General features: G+C 38.2%; 1 protein-coding gene across 2 annotated transcripts in view; it reads right to left on the reverse strand.

Moving 5' to 3' along the window:
* The window catches only part of LOC126284536 (probable G-protein coupled receptor Mth-like 4), a 242,076-nt gene that overhangs the window by 18,931 nt on the left and 205,567 nt on the right, over positions 1-17,578 (reverse strand). For both annotated transcript variants that reach the window (XM_049983535.1, XM_049983536.1), the window contains exons 9-10: positions 3,591-3,759; positions 4-248 (exon numbers count right to left, since the gene is read on the reverse strand). In XM_049983535.1, coding sequence (XP_049839492.1) covers positions 4-248; positions 3,591-3,759 — 414 coding nt within the window. The remainder of the gene's footprint in view (positions 1-3; positions 249-3,590; positions 3,760-17,578) is intronic.

A 17,578-nucleotide genomic window follows, 5' to 3' on the forward strand; every position in this document is an offset into this window, starting at 1 on the left:
TACCTGATTCTGTACTGGAGCTAGTGTGGTTTGAAGAACAGCCAGAGGTACATGGCAGGTGAGCTGCCAGCATCTCCAGAATTCTTCGATTGCAGCAGAAGATATAGAAAATTAAAGCGGGCCGCAAAATATTTATTGTGTCAGTCACAATCCAATAATACTTGTGCTGTCCACCAAAAATCCATGACAAAATGTCAGTTACCCAAGTTAGACCCATCAAGATGAATATTTTGCTAAACATTAAGAACCTGTTGGAGAAATAAATGCTGATAATGAAAGTATTAACATTTTTACAATGCAACCAATAAAATATTTTAAGGTATAAAAAGGGTGACTGGCCATACAGAGAGGAACACATGGGACAAAAAGCAGTCTCCAATGAAGTATTGCTAGTTACCACACAGGTTACTTAACAGGCTGTGAACAGACAGACCTTTACCACTGGTAACTTTGTACTGTTACAAATAAAAATAATAGTACTCCATGTAATTTACTGGCTTGTCTCAAATTTATACATAGATTTCTAGTGATTGAGATCCACACGTAGATACATAGGCTATGTTGGCAGTGGGGATAATACAACCAATTTACTTATGAAATTGTTTTGAAATCTGCCTACAAGAACATTTGGTGTAAATTGCGAATACTATGTGGAAATGGTTGCAGCAATGTTTATGTCATCTGTTGGCAAGCCAATTACACTAATGTGTGATACTGTTTATTTAGGTATATAAGTCAAGCATAAGAAGGTTTGAATAGGTGCAACTGTTAAATTAGTGTAACTGTATGTCATGATCAATTACCTACAGTAATATTTTTGTGCACAAAATGAGAATCAGCTAACACAAGACCATTGTATTAGATTGTAGTAACTGCTACAACGAGGCCTATTGTAGGTTTTCAAAGCATTTGGTTGCACCTTATTTTAATTGAGGATATGTTATTAAGAAAGTTTAAAATAAAAACTATGTTATTAATACTTTGCTTAACAGTCTTTCTTACACTAATCTTTAGCCATAAATGAATTCATCTGTTTCAAATGTCACCTTTGACCAATACAAAATAAACAATAAATTAAATATTTAAAAAATGCTGAATGGTTCTCATTAAATGGCGTACCACTTAACTTATAAAAAAATGATACATTCAATTCTGTATAAGCCAGGATAAATCACCATCAATAATAATAAATCCCATGGGAAAAGAAATGTCTAAAATTGAATGTTCAAAACTTCTGGATGTTCATATTGATCTCAACATGAATTGAGAATAACACCCTAGAGATGTCAAACATTTGAGTTGATCAGTGTATGCTCTATTTGAAGAAATTTTCTGAAGCTGTTCTACACATAAAAACAATGTGTCCATTACACAGAACCATGCTGCTGGAATAACACGCAGTATACAGTATGTTACTGAATTTCATTTAGGCAATCGTTTACAAAAAGTTTACAAAAATTAGGCACATTAACAACATCTTCACGGTCCATTTACTCTTTCATGATGTTTGTTGTGAAGAACCAACCATAATTAAAAAATAGTAGTAGCACTCATTAATACAGTAATGGGAACAATAATGATCTCCATTGTCCACAAGTTAATCTGTACAGTATTTATCCACCTATTATGTCGGTTAAAAGTGATAGAAGACAATGAAAAAAGTTTTAAAAACAAACTGAATCATTTCTGCTTGAAAACTTGTGCAATAGATTAATTCCTGGGCAGATAATAGATGTATACATAAATAATTTAAGTAGAGAAGATAACAAATCAAATAATGGAGGAGTAGAATTAGCAGTAGACTCACAAACAAAGCTGAGAACTTTGATAGCTTTCACAATCAAACTTCTTTTTCCATATCCATGGATGCCTCTAATCTTCCAACCTAATTCTGAAATTAGCTGCAGGAGAGCAACCCTTTATCCCCCAACATCATCGTGGATTGGAGCAACTGAACCATATTCTTTGTCAGGGCTTTGACTACTTATCATCACTCCAAGAAATTAATATTTCATTAATTAATATTAATTAATTAATTACTATTTCACACCACTTCCAAAATAGTAGCCTGCAACCCATCTCATTTATGCATTACCTAGTCCATCCTCATGCCGAACCTACACTTAACTCCTTGTCTCTTTGGAAGATGTAGGTGCAAGATCTGTCCCATACACACACCCAGATTTCTGTCAAAGGCTTATCCTATCATATCAGAGACAGGGCCACTTGCGAAAGAAGTCAAATCATATACTGTAATTTCTGCACAGTATTTTATGTGGGCATGACCACCAAACATGTGTCTACCAGAATTAATGGTCAGTACCAAACTGTAGCCAAGAGCAGAGTTAACCATCCAGAGGCAGAAAACACTGTACAGTGTGACATTCTCAGCTTCAATGTCTGCTTCACATTCCATGCCATCTTTATCCTTCCCTGTGACACCTGTTTGAGTTAATTATGTAGATGGGAGTTGTCTTTGTGAAACATCTTGCAATCTCATAATTATTCTGTGCTCAGTCAGGTCCATCTCCACCCAGCTCCATAACCTCATATTCACTCATCATGCATCCACACTGTCTTCTCTGCAGTCTTCATTTGTTCTGTATGTATATAATCAAACAATGGAAAATCCAGGATGAAATGCGTGTGTGTGTGCACGCGCGTGTGTGTACTTATTGCTCTGGCGAAAAGGTTTGTCTGAAAGTTAAAAGTGCTCAATCTTGTTTATGTGCCTATGGATGACTCAATACCTTCACACTTCAATGAGTTGTTACCTTTACACCTGTGTTGTATGGTCATCTTACATTTATTAAATTTTATTGTAGATTTAAATTAAAGCAAAACTCCAATAATATAAATGATGAGCTTGTATAATGCTTTTACTGAGAAAAATATCTTCATTTTAAACCTATTGGCATATTGATCCATGGAACATGTCAATAAAAAATTCGACTGGTCAGTACTCAGGTTCAATAATTTATGAAAAGAATTCAAAGAAGTATTATGTAACACTGCAGTCCTTGCAATAACAAAGGCTAGTATTGTCTGTTCTAACTGTGTGCCTAAGCCAAAGCATATATGTTAGCTAATATTCTCTTGTTTGCATGCACAGTGTTATTTTGTATTTGTACTGTAGGTGGTAAAATAATGGAATGTTACATGAGGTCACTGGATGGAAGTTATAGCTTGGTATGTGTAGTTTATTGGTAACAGTCCTGACAACTTCATGTTATTTAGTATAAAATCTCTGTGGGTGTAGGAGAACTTCAAAGTGTAATGTCAATTAGTATAAAAAACTATAAAAATAATTAACACAGAGCAAGAGAGTTCTGATTGTTGGGTGTGTACTGTTTCTTGGTACAATCTGTTATCTAATGAACTGGACTATGTTTCATTGTAAAACTAAATTTTCAGATCTCAGGGTTCAGTCTGGCAGCTGAGTTATGTTTCACATTTACCATCATATAGATTTAAACAGAATTATACACCCAACCTCTTTCAGAATTACCTTGCACACAGCTATGGAAAATATCAAACATTTCATGTATCCTTATCAGTGTCAACTGTATCACTCATATGAAATGACTCACCTTTCTCGTTGTGTCCTTGTTTTGGTCTTGATAGTACCTGTTTGAGCACCATCACCCTGGTTTTCACTTCTAACTGTAGTATTTACAGCAGTTAAAATGAACAGCAACAAGTTCACAACCATCACACATGAGACGGGGCCGTAGAAGTATATTAGCATTGCTGTTTCACCTGGAATATTAAATGAATAAAACAATAGTGGCTCTATTACTAATATGGTAGAATATCCTTACTTTGTACAATTTCCTGCTAAAGGCAGTTAGGTTTTAATCAAAAAAATTATTGGTACCCATTTGTAACAGTGTCCTGATGGGGTCTAGAAATCTACACATATGGGTCTGTGATTTAGTAATACAAAAGAGCGTAGCAATTAAAAATAACTAGTAAATTCTTCTCTGGCTTCCCATAAACTTAAGTCATTTAATTTTCATCACTAGTATGAAGTTTGTCAGTTGCATATCCTCTCCATAGGACATTTATTTCCATCTTATTTCTCATTAGCTTGCTTCAATAAGCATTTCACAGAATTATTAAGACCCACATAGAATAATTTATAATTACATAGTTTGAATGGAAGCTTAAGTGCTATTCCTTTAAACATTGTGTGTTTTTCATGTATGTAGGAAAACTATAACAAAGTCCATTACTTCTGACATACTGGGAAGAAGTATATCAGATGTATGTAAAACAAGAAATCCATGCAAGATATTGTAATCTGCAAATGATAATGTAAAGTTGCATGCAGGCAGACAAATAGTAACGGCATGTTTATGTTAAAGAAGCCAAAAAATGTTAAAAAAGTTATTTTTCTTCCCCTCAGCTTTCTATTCTATATTTACCAGGAAAGTTTTCCCCTTGAATGTGCACATATACTTCTGCCAAGTCCATTACTTATAGTTTTCAGTATTTGTGCACTATACCACTAACTGAACAGCACAAACAAATATGTGAAACTATTCCCAATTGTGAATGCATTTTAATTAAAGAGAAAACAGTGTCTCCAGTCTTTCCTTTGCTACACCATATTATAATATCTGCTACTTCTAAAATGTGTGAAAAATTGCTAATGAGATGGCTTGTGAAACCTCTTCCCTACCATCCTATTTGCCTAAACTTCATGTACAAGATGGACTTCAAAGACAACCATATACACCTAAATCAGTTACCAGAAAATCTCAATTCTCAAACAGACATCCTGATTTCCCATCATTTCCCTAAATCATTTCAGGTTCATTCCAGGATGTCTCATTTATTAGCAGACAGTTGACCCCTTCCCACACCCTTGATATGTTCACGAAAACCTCAGTGTCTGTGACAGATCCACAGTGACTACCTTCTACCTGTTATTCAAGATCCAGACCCATGCTGTACTGCATTCTTTTTATCCAAATGAAAGTCATGTTGACAAACACACGAACTGCTGAAATACGAATACCAAGTGCAAGAAAGGGATTTGCTTAGCAATTGTTAATCTGTTTTCCATTGTGACTTTCATCAAAGAACATACAAAACACAAGAAAGGAGTTGGAAACAGGAACTCCTTAAGAAAGGTAATAAGAGAATTTTTGCATGCAGTACATTTCATATTAACAACTGCCAACTGCATATCCATGCAATGAGGATAACACATACAAGCTGATCACCATATGGCAACGATCTGCAGTAAAGTTCTGAAGTAGAAGTTTACTTCCCAATGTTCAATATGTATAAAGTTACAACTTTAGACATAGGATAAGAATGCTATTTAAGGAATCAGAGTACTAACAAAATTCTTTTACTGTGTCAACCCACACAAATGGTACCACTAATTTTTGAAATTCTTAGAAAACAATTATCAGACAATTTGAATATGTCACATAGTAATTCATATCAAGGATACAATCTGCACACCAGTAGAACTTTTATTCAGAAGCCATAAGCATCTATTTGATAGTTAATTATGAATGATATTCAAATCATCTGATGATGACCTGTTGTTGTTGTTGTTGTTGTTGTTGTTGTTGTTGTTGTGGTCTTCAGTCCCGAGACTGGTTTGATGCAGCTCTTCATGCTACTCTATCCTGTACAAGCTTGTTCATCTCCCAGTACCTACTGCAACCTACATCCTTCTGAATCTGCTTACTGTATTCACCTCTTGGTCTCCCTCTACGATTTTTACCCTCCACGCTGCCCTCCAATACTAAATTGGTGATCCCTTGATGCCTCAGAACATGTCCTACCAACCGATCCCTTCTTCTGGTAAAGTTGTGCCACAAACTTCTCTTCTCCCCAATTCTATTCAATACTTCCTCATTAGTTATGTGATCTACCCATCTAATCTTCAGCATTCTTCTGTAGCACCACATTTTGAAAGCTTCTATTCTCTTCTTGCCTAAACTATTTATCGTCCATGTTTCACTTCCATACATGGCAACACTCCATACAAATACTTTCAGAAAAGACTTCCTGACACTTAAATCTATACTCGATGTTAACAAATTTCTCTTCTTCAGAAACGATTTCCTTGCCATTGGCAGTCTACATTATTATCCTCTCTACTTTGATCATCATCAGTTATTTTGCTCCCCAAATAGCAAAACTCCTTTACTACTTTAAGTGTCTCATTTCCTAATCTAATTCCCTCAGCATCATCTGACTTAGTTCAACTACATTCCATTATCCTCGTTTTGCTTTTGTTGATGATCATCTTATATACTCCTCTCAAGATACTGTCCATTCCATTCAACTGCTCTTCCAAGTCCCTTGCTGTCTCTGACAGAATTACAATGTCATTGGCAAACGTCAAAGTTTTTATTTCTTCTCCATGGATCTTAATACCTACTCCAAAATTTTCTTTTGTTTCCTTTACTGCTTGCTCTGTATACAGATTCAATAACATCGGGGAGAGGCTACAACCCTGTCTCACTCCCTTCCCAACCACTGCTTCTCTTACACGCCCCTCAACTCTTATAACTGCCATCTGGTTTCTGTGCAAATTGTAAATAGCCTTCAATTCCCTGTATTTTACCCCTGCCACCTTCATAATCTGAAAGAGAGTATTCCAGTCAACAATGTCAAAAGCTTTCTCTAAGTCTACAAATGCTAGGTTTGCCTTTTCTTAAACTTTCTTCTACAATAAGTCGTAAGGTCAGTATTGCCTCATGTGTCCCAGTATTTCTACAGAATCCAAACTGATCTTCCCCGAGGTCGGCTTCTACTAGTTTTTCCATTCATCTGTAAAGAATTCGTGTTAGTATTTTGCAGCTATGGCTTATTAAACTGATTGTTCGGTAATTTTCACATCTGTCAACACCTGCTTTCTTTGGGATTGGAATTATTATATTCTTCTTGAAGTCTGAGGGTATTTCACCTGTTTCATACATCTTGCTCACCAGATGGTAGAGTTTTGTAAGGACTGGCTCTCCCAAGGCCGTCAGTAGTTCCAATGGAATGATGTCCACTCCGGGGGCCTTTTTTCGACTCAGGTCTTTCAGTGCTCTGCCAAACTCTTCACGCAGTATCTTATCTCCCATATCGTCTTCATCTACATCCTCTTCCATTTCCATAATATTGTCCTCGCCCTTGTACAGACCCTCTATATACTCCTTCCACCTTTCTGCTTCCTCTTCTTTGCTTAGAACTGGGTTTCCATTTGAGCTCTTATGTTCATACAAGTGGTTTTCTTATTTCCAAAGGTCCCTTTAATTTTCCTGTAGGCAGTATCTATCTAACACCTAGTGAGATAAGCCTCTACATCCTTACATTTATCCTTAGCCATTTTGCACTTCCTGTCAATCTCATTTTTGAGACGTTTGTATTCCTTTTTGCCTGCTTCATTTACTGCATTTTTATATTTTCTCCTTTCATCAATTAAATTCAATATTTCTTCTGTTACCCATGGATTTCTACTAGCCCTCGTCTTTTTACCTACTTGATCCTCTGCTGCCTTCACTACTTCATCCCTCAAAGCTACCCATTCTTCTTCTACTGTATTTCTTTCCTCCATTCCTGACAATTGTTCCCTTATGCTCTCCCTGAAACTCTGTACAACCTCTGGTTCTTTCAGTTTATCCAGGTTCCATGTCCTTAAATTCCCACCTTTTTGCAGTTTCTTCAGTTTTAATCTACAGGTCATTGTGGTCAGAGTCCACATCTGCCTCTGGAAATGTCTTACAATTTAAAACCTGGTTCCTAAATCTCTGTCTTGCCATTACATAATCTATCTGATACCTTTTAGTATCTCCAGGGTTCTTCCATGTATACAACCTTCTTTCATGATTCTTAAACCAAATGTTAGCTATGACTAAGTTGTGCTCTGTGCAAAATTCTACCAGGCAGCTTCCTCTTTCATTTCTTAGCCCCTAAGGAGTTGAAACCAGTAATTGTTGTTTTGAAGTACTTTCATTCACTCTAAAAGCTGCCAGACTTTGGGAGTATACTAGTTGTCCTAAAATTTCACTAAGTGGCATCTCTCATTTGGTGGAGGGGCATATCATTTTACAATTCTTAGGCAGGTTTTTTTAGAACCAGTAATTTTTGAAAACCTTTCTTTTGGAGAAACATCATCTGTCTACTGAAAATATCTTAAACCTGATTAATAAAAGTCTTGATCACAGTCAAGACTTTTTTCTGTGGCTGAATGCACAGCTTGTCTATTGCCCATTCAGAAGATGCTGGCCTAATCTGCAGTACTGTCAGAGATCCTTTTCTTCATGAGACCTCTACTCAATCTTGTGAAGCCAACTAAGAAGCTACCTGAATGTGAAGTAGTGGCTCCAAGTACTGGAAAGCTGAAAATGGCAAGGAGAGTGGTGTGCTTACCCATGTCCATCCATACTGCTCCGAATGATGGCATACGACAAAGGATGACATAGTGACAATCAGCATTGGGTGGTTCTCTGGGTCTCATCAAGGAATTTAAGTCTTTTTCTAAAATACCATTATGTAGTAAAACTGTGACTTCCATAAATGTATTTTCAAAAAGTTTTAAAATGCATGCATGTTTTTCAGAACACCTGTTATATCCAGTGTTTAAAACATTGTAAAATCATGAGTACTAAAAAGCATAATTAGTTTCAAGTCACAATTGCCAAAGGTTAATTTTCCTACAAAATGCTAGGCATGCAACTGTGGGGACGCCGATTAAATCCGTCCCAAGCAGATCCTCTAACCATGGCAGAACAGAGAACAATCAAAGATGTACCCTTCCCAACCTCAGCTTTATCTATAAAACTATGTTCCTGCAACTTTGAATACATGGATTTAGTGAATCTATTAATTTGTGAGTTGGTTTAAAAAAATCAAGCACAGTGAATCAGAGTGTCCAGTGAGATTTTATACAAAAACTGCTTGTGTCAAAGTAGTCATGTAGTGCCAGTTCAATAACAAGTATACATCAGGTGACACATCACTTCCAGTGATAACAATGTAACCAATAAGCAGTAGTTATCTACTCTATGTTCTTACTTCAAAGTATCTGATTACATATATACATTGGTTTATTTATAACAATTTATGAAGCTATTTTTTATAATTTTTCTCTGATAAATTACATACTCATATAGGTTTTTTGATCTAAACATGTCAAGTTCCATAGGACCAAATTGAGGAGTAAATCTCCAAGGTCAGGGGACATGTCAGTGCATGAAATTACAACATAAAACTAATAACAGATTAAAGTAAAATGTTTATTAGCCTGAAAAAAGTCAATCCATAAGTTTAAGTAAACACAATGAACAATACAACAAGAATCAGCTTAATTTTTCAAGGAACTCCTCAACATACTAGAAGGAGTGACCCCTAAGGAAACACTTCAGTTTTAATTTGAAAGTGTGTGGATTACTGCTATGATTTTTGAATTCGAGTGGTAGGTTATTGAAATTGGATGCAGCAGTATACTGCAGACATTTCTGCACAAGAGTTAAGGTAGCCTGATCCAAATACAGGTTTGATTTCTGCTGAGTATCAACTGAGTGAAAGCTGCTTATTCTTGGGAGTAAGCTAATATTGTTAACAAGAAATGACAGTAAGTAACATATATATTGAGAGGCCAATGTCAAAATACCCAGATTCATGAACAGGGGTTGACAAGAGGTTTGTGAACTTACACCACTTACTGCCCAAACCACCCATTTCTGAGCCAAAAATATCATTTTAGAATGGGAAGAGCTACCCCAAAATATAATACCATATGACATAAGTGAATGAAAATAAGCAAAGTATACTAATTTTCATGTTGAATAATCACTCACTTCACATACTGCTAAAACAGTAAAAATGGCAGCATTAAGTCTCTGAACAAGATCCTGAACATGGGCTTTCCATGACAGTTTGCTATCTAACTGAACACATAGAAATTTGAACTGTTCAATTTCACTAATCATGTGCCCATTCTGTGAAATTAAAATGTCAGGTTTTGTTGACCTGTGTGCTAGAAACTGTAGAACCTGAGTCTTTCTGTGATTTGGCATTAATTTATTTTCTACAAGCCATGAACTTAGGTCATGAACTGCACTATGTTGCACAATGTTGCATACAACATCCTTTACTAGGTACCAAGCTAGTGTCATCAGAAAACAGAAATATTTTACAGTTACCCATGATATTAGAGGGCATATCATTTATATAAATAAAGGACAGGAGTGGCCCCAACACTGATCCCTGGGACACCCCCCCACTTGATTGTACCCCACTCAGACCCCACATCACAGCAATTATCAACATTGTGAATAATGACCTTTTACTGTCTGATAATTACAGTACTCATTACAGAGACAGTTTCAAACTTTCCTCTCATAATTTAAAACTTTATGCTCAAACACCATTGTACATAGGGATTAAAATTTTACAATAAATTAAACAACACAAATCTGTTAAATATGGAGTTTAACCTACTGAAAAGATTGTTATTTTATTCACTAGTGGAAAAATGTTATTATTCAATTGAAGAATTCATGCAAGACAGTTTGGCAATTTGAAAAGAAAAGAAATAATAAAGATTATGTATTGTATAATAAATTGTTAATATATTGTATAAATTGTATTGCAAGCAGCAAAATGACCATAAGTGTTATAAATGTTCTTGTGAAATTGTTCATGTGTAAAAATACCTGCTGATATATGTTAATTATTATAATGTTTATTTTTAAGTAATTTGATGTGTCTCCAGTACAAAAAATCTTTTTATATTTATAACTGTATGTTATGAGATGAATAAACTACATTCTATGTTCATTCTAATCCACTCAGTACCTCACAGAGAAAAGAGAATATAGCAAACATTTGATAACAAATTGTGTGATATAAAATGATCAATTATCGTTACATACACAGCCTTTTCAATAACTTTAGCAAACACTGATTGCATAGAAATAGGTCTAAAATTGTCTACATGATACTTTTCTGGCAACTAACCATTCCTAAAGGAAAAATTACGAATATGGCTAAATACAGGGCTAACATGTGCAGCACAGTACTTTAATATTCTGCTAGGCACTCCATCATATCCATGAGAGTCCTTAGTCTTCAGTGATTTAATTATTGACTCAATCTCCCCCTTATCTGTATCACAGAGGAGTATTTCAGACATCAATCTCAGAAAGGCATTTGCCAAGAAAGTTATATGATTACCAGTAGAAACTAAATTTGTATTTAATTCACCAGCAATGCCCAGAAAATGATTGTAAATACTGTACATATATCTGATTCGTCAGTAACAGAAATATTTTTACTACAAACTGACTTTATATAGTCGACCTTGTGCTGCTGACTAGACGTTTCCTTCACAACTGACCATATGGTTTTAATTTCATCGTTTGCCTTCCTAATAACATTTTTCAGCACCTTGAAATACTGCCTGTAATGGGCTACTGTAGCTTAATTGTGACTACTTCTAACTTTATTTATTTATTTCCATTTACTTTTTTAAATTTTTATTTACTAATATTTTGATATAACTCCCACTTTTTTCTACATGATATCCTTATCCCACTAGTCGGCAACCCGGGCTTCCTATTACTGCTAGTACCCCATTTAGAAGATTCTAATGGAAAGCAACTCTCAAAGAGTATGGGAAATGTGTTAAGGAAAGCATTATATTTATCGTCTATGTTATCAGCACTATAAACATCCAGCCACTCTTGTTCCTTAACAAGGTTTAAAAAACTCTCTACTGCTATTGGATTAACTTTCCTACATTGTTTGTAACTATATGTGACATTTGTTTGAGTAAAAAAGCCAATTTGTGCATCATGGTCTGAAAGGCCATTCACCCTTTCACTAACTGAATGCTCTTCTAGCAATGAAGAATGAGTAAAAATATTATCTATGGATGTACTACTGTTCCGCTGCACTCTAGTTGGAAAAAAACACAGTCTGCATCAGATCATATGAATTTAGGAGATCTACCAACATCTTTTTTCTTTCTCCACCATATACAAAATTTATATTGAAGTCACCAAATATACCTAATTTCTGGTACTTTCTATGAAGTGAATCAAGAACCCTCTATTGCTTGAGCAGAAACATTCTGAAGTCAGAGTTAGGGGACCTATAAACAACAACAATTAGAAGTTTAATTTCACTAAATTCAACTGCCCCTGCATAACATTCAAATACCTGTTCAGTGCAGTGCCACGATACATCTACGGACTCAAATGGAATACTGTTTTTTACATACATAGCCACTCACACACCCCACAAGAAACTCCTTGAAAAACAGCCAGTTAATCTGTATCCTGGTAAAGGAAGCATCTGAATGGTCAAATTATTTAAGTGGTGCTCCAATATACCAATAATTTCAGAGTCAACATTTATAAGCAGTTCACCAACTTTATCTCTAATACGTCTCATATTTTGATGAAATATGCTAATTCATTCTCTATTCGGAAACATGATGCCCTCTGGAGGTGAGCCCTTAATTAGAGAGAGACAGAGAGAGAGAGAAAGAGAGAGAGAGAGAGAGAGAGAGAGAGAGAGAGAGAGAGAGAGAGAGAGAGAGAGAGAAAGAGAGAGAGAGAGAGAGAGAGCAAGAGCTCAACTTTCTTTAAGCAGATACACCCATCAGCTGACTTCAATCTAAAAAAGGTGCAGCTCTAACACCAACTACGACAGGAATTTACCCATAAGTGATCCTACCACCACCCACTACACTGTCACCTATAAGCTTTGCCAGCCTCCCCTTCCCATACCTACTGAGGTTCAGGCTATGCCTAGTGATACCTGATCTACTGATAGATCCAACTGGCACCGCTGAAATATGACCCATGCCCTTTGTCATCAGCACTCTCTCCAGCCCCATGTTAATATACCAAACAGCTGTATTAAGATGAGGCCAATCATGATGCCGAAACAGTTGCACTATATGCACATTAGTGCCACCAGTTACATGATACACCCTTAGCCTGCAATTTGGTGCCACCCGCTTCTGTACAGTATGTATACATTCTCAACCAGAGCCGTCAAAACTCCAAAATTTGCAAACCATTTGCCTCATCCTTCATCAGGCCAATACCCTTATTGTCTTCTGATGTTATTCTACACTCCTGGAAATTGAAATAAGAACACCGTGAATTCATTGTCCCAGAAAGGGGAAACTTTATTGACATATTCCTGGGGTCAGATACATCACATGCTCACACTGACAGAACCACAGGCACATAGACACAGGCAACAGAGCATGCACAATGTCGGCACTAGTACAGTGTATATCCACCTTTCGCAGCAATGCAGGCTGCTATTCTCCCATGGAGACGATCGTAGAGATGCTGGATGTAGTCCTGTGGAATGGCTTGCAATGCCATTTCCACCTGGCGCCTCAGTTGGACCAGCGTTTGTGCTGGATGTGCAGACCACCTGAGACGACGCTTCATCCAGTCCCAAACATGCTCAATGGGGGACAGATCCGGAGATCTTGCTGGCCAGGATAGTTGACTTACACCTTCTAGAGCATGTTGGGTGGCACGGGATACATGCGGACATGCATTGTCCTGTTGGAACAGCAAGTTCCCTTGCCGGTCTAGGAATGGTAGAACGATGGGTCCGATGACGGTTTGGATGTACCGTGCACTATTCAGTGTCCCCTCAACAATCACCAGAGGTGTACGGCCAGTGTAGGAGATCACTCCCCACACCATGATGCCGGGTGTTGGCCCTGTGTGCCTCGGTCGTATGCAGTCCTGATTGTGGCACTCACCTGCACGGCGCCAAACACGCATACGACCATCACTGGCACCAAGGCAGAAGCGACTCTCATCACTGAAGACGACACGTCTCCATTCGTCCCTCCATTCATGCCTGTCGTGACACCACTGGAGGCGGGCTGCACGATGTTGGGGCGTGAGCGGAAGATGGCCTAACGGTGTGCGGGACCGTAGCCCAGCTTCATGGAGACGGTTGCAAATGGTCCTCGCCGATACCCCAGGAGCAACAGTGTCCCTAATTTGCTGGGAAGTGGCGGTGCGGTCCCCTACGGCACTGCGTAGGATCCTACGGTCTTGGCGTGCATCCGTGCGTTGCTGCGGTCCGGTCCCAGGTCGACGGGCACGTGCACCTTCCGCCGACCACTGGCAAGAACATCAATGTACTGTGGAGACCTCACGCCCCACGTGTTGAGCAATTCGGCGGTACGTCCACCCGGCCTCCCGCATGCCCACTATACGCCCTCGCTCAAAGTCCATCAACTGCACATACGGTTCACGTCCACACTGTCGCGGCATGGTACCAGTGTTAAAGACTGCGATGGAGGTCCGTATGCCACGGCAAACTGGCTGACACTGACGGCGGCGGTGCACAAATGCTGCGCAGCTAGCGCCATTCGACGGCCAACACCGCGGTTCCTGGTGTGTCCGCTGTGCCGTGCGTGTGATCATTACTTGTACAGCCCTCTCGCAGTGTCTGGAGCAAGTATGGTGGGTCTGACACACCAGTGTCAATGTGTTCTTTTTTCCATTTTCAGGAGTGTATAAGGATTACCAGCTGCATATCCAGATGTGTCAGATGCTTTTGGAATGAACTAAATTACTTCATGTGGACCACACCCTGCCTGCATTCATATACAGTGGTTTGGGATCACCTAAGTTTCACTTCTCAAACTCATAGCAGAATCAATACAGGTGGAGTTTGGTGAGGTCCAGAACACATATACTAACATAGACACATTTCATGAAGTGCACTGAAACATGACCCCAGCAACTAGTCAGAGATGGTGGCCCATTTGAGATTTGCCCAGGCAATGTTATCTCTAGCATCAAAAAATCCAAACCATCAATAAACCAAACAAATTTGGAGGTATTCTCTAATATTTTCCGTCATTTTCCTGAAAACTGAATTATTCATAAAGATCTATTTCAAAGTGGCACATCACAAGAGTCCTCTGTTCAGTGTTTACATCAATGTACTCCTTCAACTAGCAACACTGCTTGAAGGAGATGGGGCTGTTGATTCTACCAAGTTACATCCCCAAACTGAGGTATTGCTGGAGCTTTCTATAGTGCAGAAGATATCTTTGCTTGTTGTTGTTGCTGTTGTCTTCAGTCCTGAGACTGGTTTGATGCAGCTCTCCATGCTACTCTATCCTGTGCAAGCTTGTTCATCTCCCAGTACCTACTGCAACCTACATCCTTCTGAATCTGCTTAGTGTATTCATCTCTTGGTCTCCCTCTACGATTTTTACCCTCCACGCTGCCCTCCAATGCTAAATTTGTGATCCCTTGATGCCTCAAAACATGTCCTACCAACCGATCCCTTCTTCTAATCAAGTTGTGCCACAAACTTCTCTTCTCCCCAATCCTATTCAATACCTCCTCATTAGTTATGTGATCTATCCACCTTATCTTCAGTATTCTTCTGTAGCACCACATTTCGAAAGCTTCTATTCTCTTCTTGTCCAAACTAGTTACCGTCCATGTTTCACTTCCATACATGGCTACACTCCAAACAAATACTTTCAGAAACGACTTCCTGATACATAAATCTATATTCGATGTTAACAAATTCCTCTTCTTCAGAAACGCTTTTCTTCCCATGACCAGTCTACATTTTATATCCTCTGTACTTCGACCATCATCAGTTATTTTACTTCCTAAATAGCAAAACTCCTTTACTACTTTAAGTGTCTCATTTCCTAATCTAATTCCCTCAGCATCACCCGATTTAATTTGACTACATTCCATTATCCTCGTTTTGCTTTTGTTGATGTTCATCTTATATCCTCCTTTCAAGACACTGTCCATTCCGTTCAACTGCTCTTCCAAGTCCTTTGCCGTCTCTGACAGAATTACAATGCCATCGGCGAACCTCAAAGTTTTTACTTCTTCTCCATGAATTTTAATACCTACTCCGAATTTTTCTTTTGTTTCCTTTACTGCTTGCTCAATAACATCGGGGAGAGGCAACAACCCTGTCTCACTCCTTTCCCAACCACTGCTTCCCTTTCATGCCCCTCGGCTTCCCTTTCATGCCCCTCGATTCTTATGACTGCCATCTGGTTTCTGTACAAATTGTAAATAGCCTTTCGCTCCCTGTATTTTACCCCTGTCACCTTCAGAATTTGAAAGAGAGTATTCCAGTCAACATTGTCAAAAGCTTTCTATAAGTCTACAAATGCTAGAAACGTAGGTTTGCCTTTTCTTAATCTTTCTTCTAAGATAAGTCGTAAGGTCAGTATAAACCTTCTGTATACTCCTTCCACGTATCTGCCTTCCCTTCTTTGCTTAGAACTGGGTTGCCATCGGAGCTCTTGATATTCATACACGTGGTTCTCTTCTCTCCAAAGGTCTCTTTAATTTTCCTGTAGGCAGTATCTATCTTACTCCTAGTGAGATAAGCTTCTACATCCTTACATTTGTCCTCTAGCCATCTCTACTTAGCCATTTTGCACTTCCTCTTGATCTCATTTTTGTGACGTTTGTATTCCTTTTTGCCTGCTCATTTACTGCATTTTTATATTTTCTCCTTTCATCAATTACATTCAATATTTCTTCTGTTACCCAAGGATTTCTAGCAGCCCTCGTCTTTTTACCTACTTTATCCTCTGCTGCCTTCACTACTTCATCCCTCAGAGCTACCCATTCTTCTTCTACTGTGTTTCTTTCCCCCATTCCTGTCAATTGTTCCCTTATGCTCTCCTTGAAACTCTGTACAACCTCTGGTTCTTTCAGCTTATCCAGATCCCATGTCCTTAAATTCCCACCTTTTGCAGCTTCTTCAGTTTTAATCTACAGGTCATAAGCAATAGACTGTGGTCAGAGTCCACATCTGCCCCTGGAAATGTCTTACAATTTAAAACCTGGTTCCTAAATCTCTGTCTTACCATTATATAATCTATCTGATACCTTTTAGTATCTCCAGGATTCTTCCATGTATACAACCTTCTTTTATGATTCTTGAACCAAATGTTAGCTATGATTAAGTTATGCTCTGTGCAAAATTCTACCAGACGGCTTCCTCTTTCAATTCTTAACCCCAATCCATAATCACCCCAGTATGTTTCCTTCTCTCCCTTTTCCTACTGACGAATTCCAGTCACCCATGACTATTAAATTTTCGTCTCCCTTCACTACCTGAATAATCTCTTTTATCTCATCATACATTTCATCAATTTCTTCATCATCTGCAGCGCTAGTTGGCATATAAACTTGTACTGCTGTAGTAGGCATGGGCTTTGTGTCTATCTTGGCCACAATAATTCATTCACTATGCTGTTTGTAGTAGCTTACCCGCACCCCTATTTTTTTATTCATTATTAAACCTACTCCTGCATTACCCCTATTTGACTTTGTATTTATAACCCTGTATTCACCTGACCAAAAGTCTTGTTCCTCCTGCCATCGAACTTCACTAATTCCCACTATATCTAACTTGAACCTATCCATTTTCCTTTTTAAATTTTCTAACCTACCTGCCCGATTAAGGAATCTGACATTCCACCCTCCGATCCATAGAACGCCAGTTTTCTTTCTCCTGATAACGACGTCCTGCTGAGTAGTCCCCACCCGGAGATCCGAATGGGGAA

This window comes from Schistocerca gregaria, chromosome 8 (assembly GCF_023897955.1).
Source record: "Schistocerca gregaria isolate iqSchGreg1 chromosome 8, iqSchGreg1.2, whole genome shotgun sequence".
In the NCBI taxonomy this organism is placed as follows: Eukaryota; Metazoa; Arthropoda; class Insecta; order Orthoptera; family Acrididae; genus Schistocerca; species Schistocerca gregaria.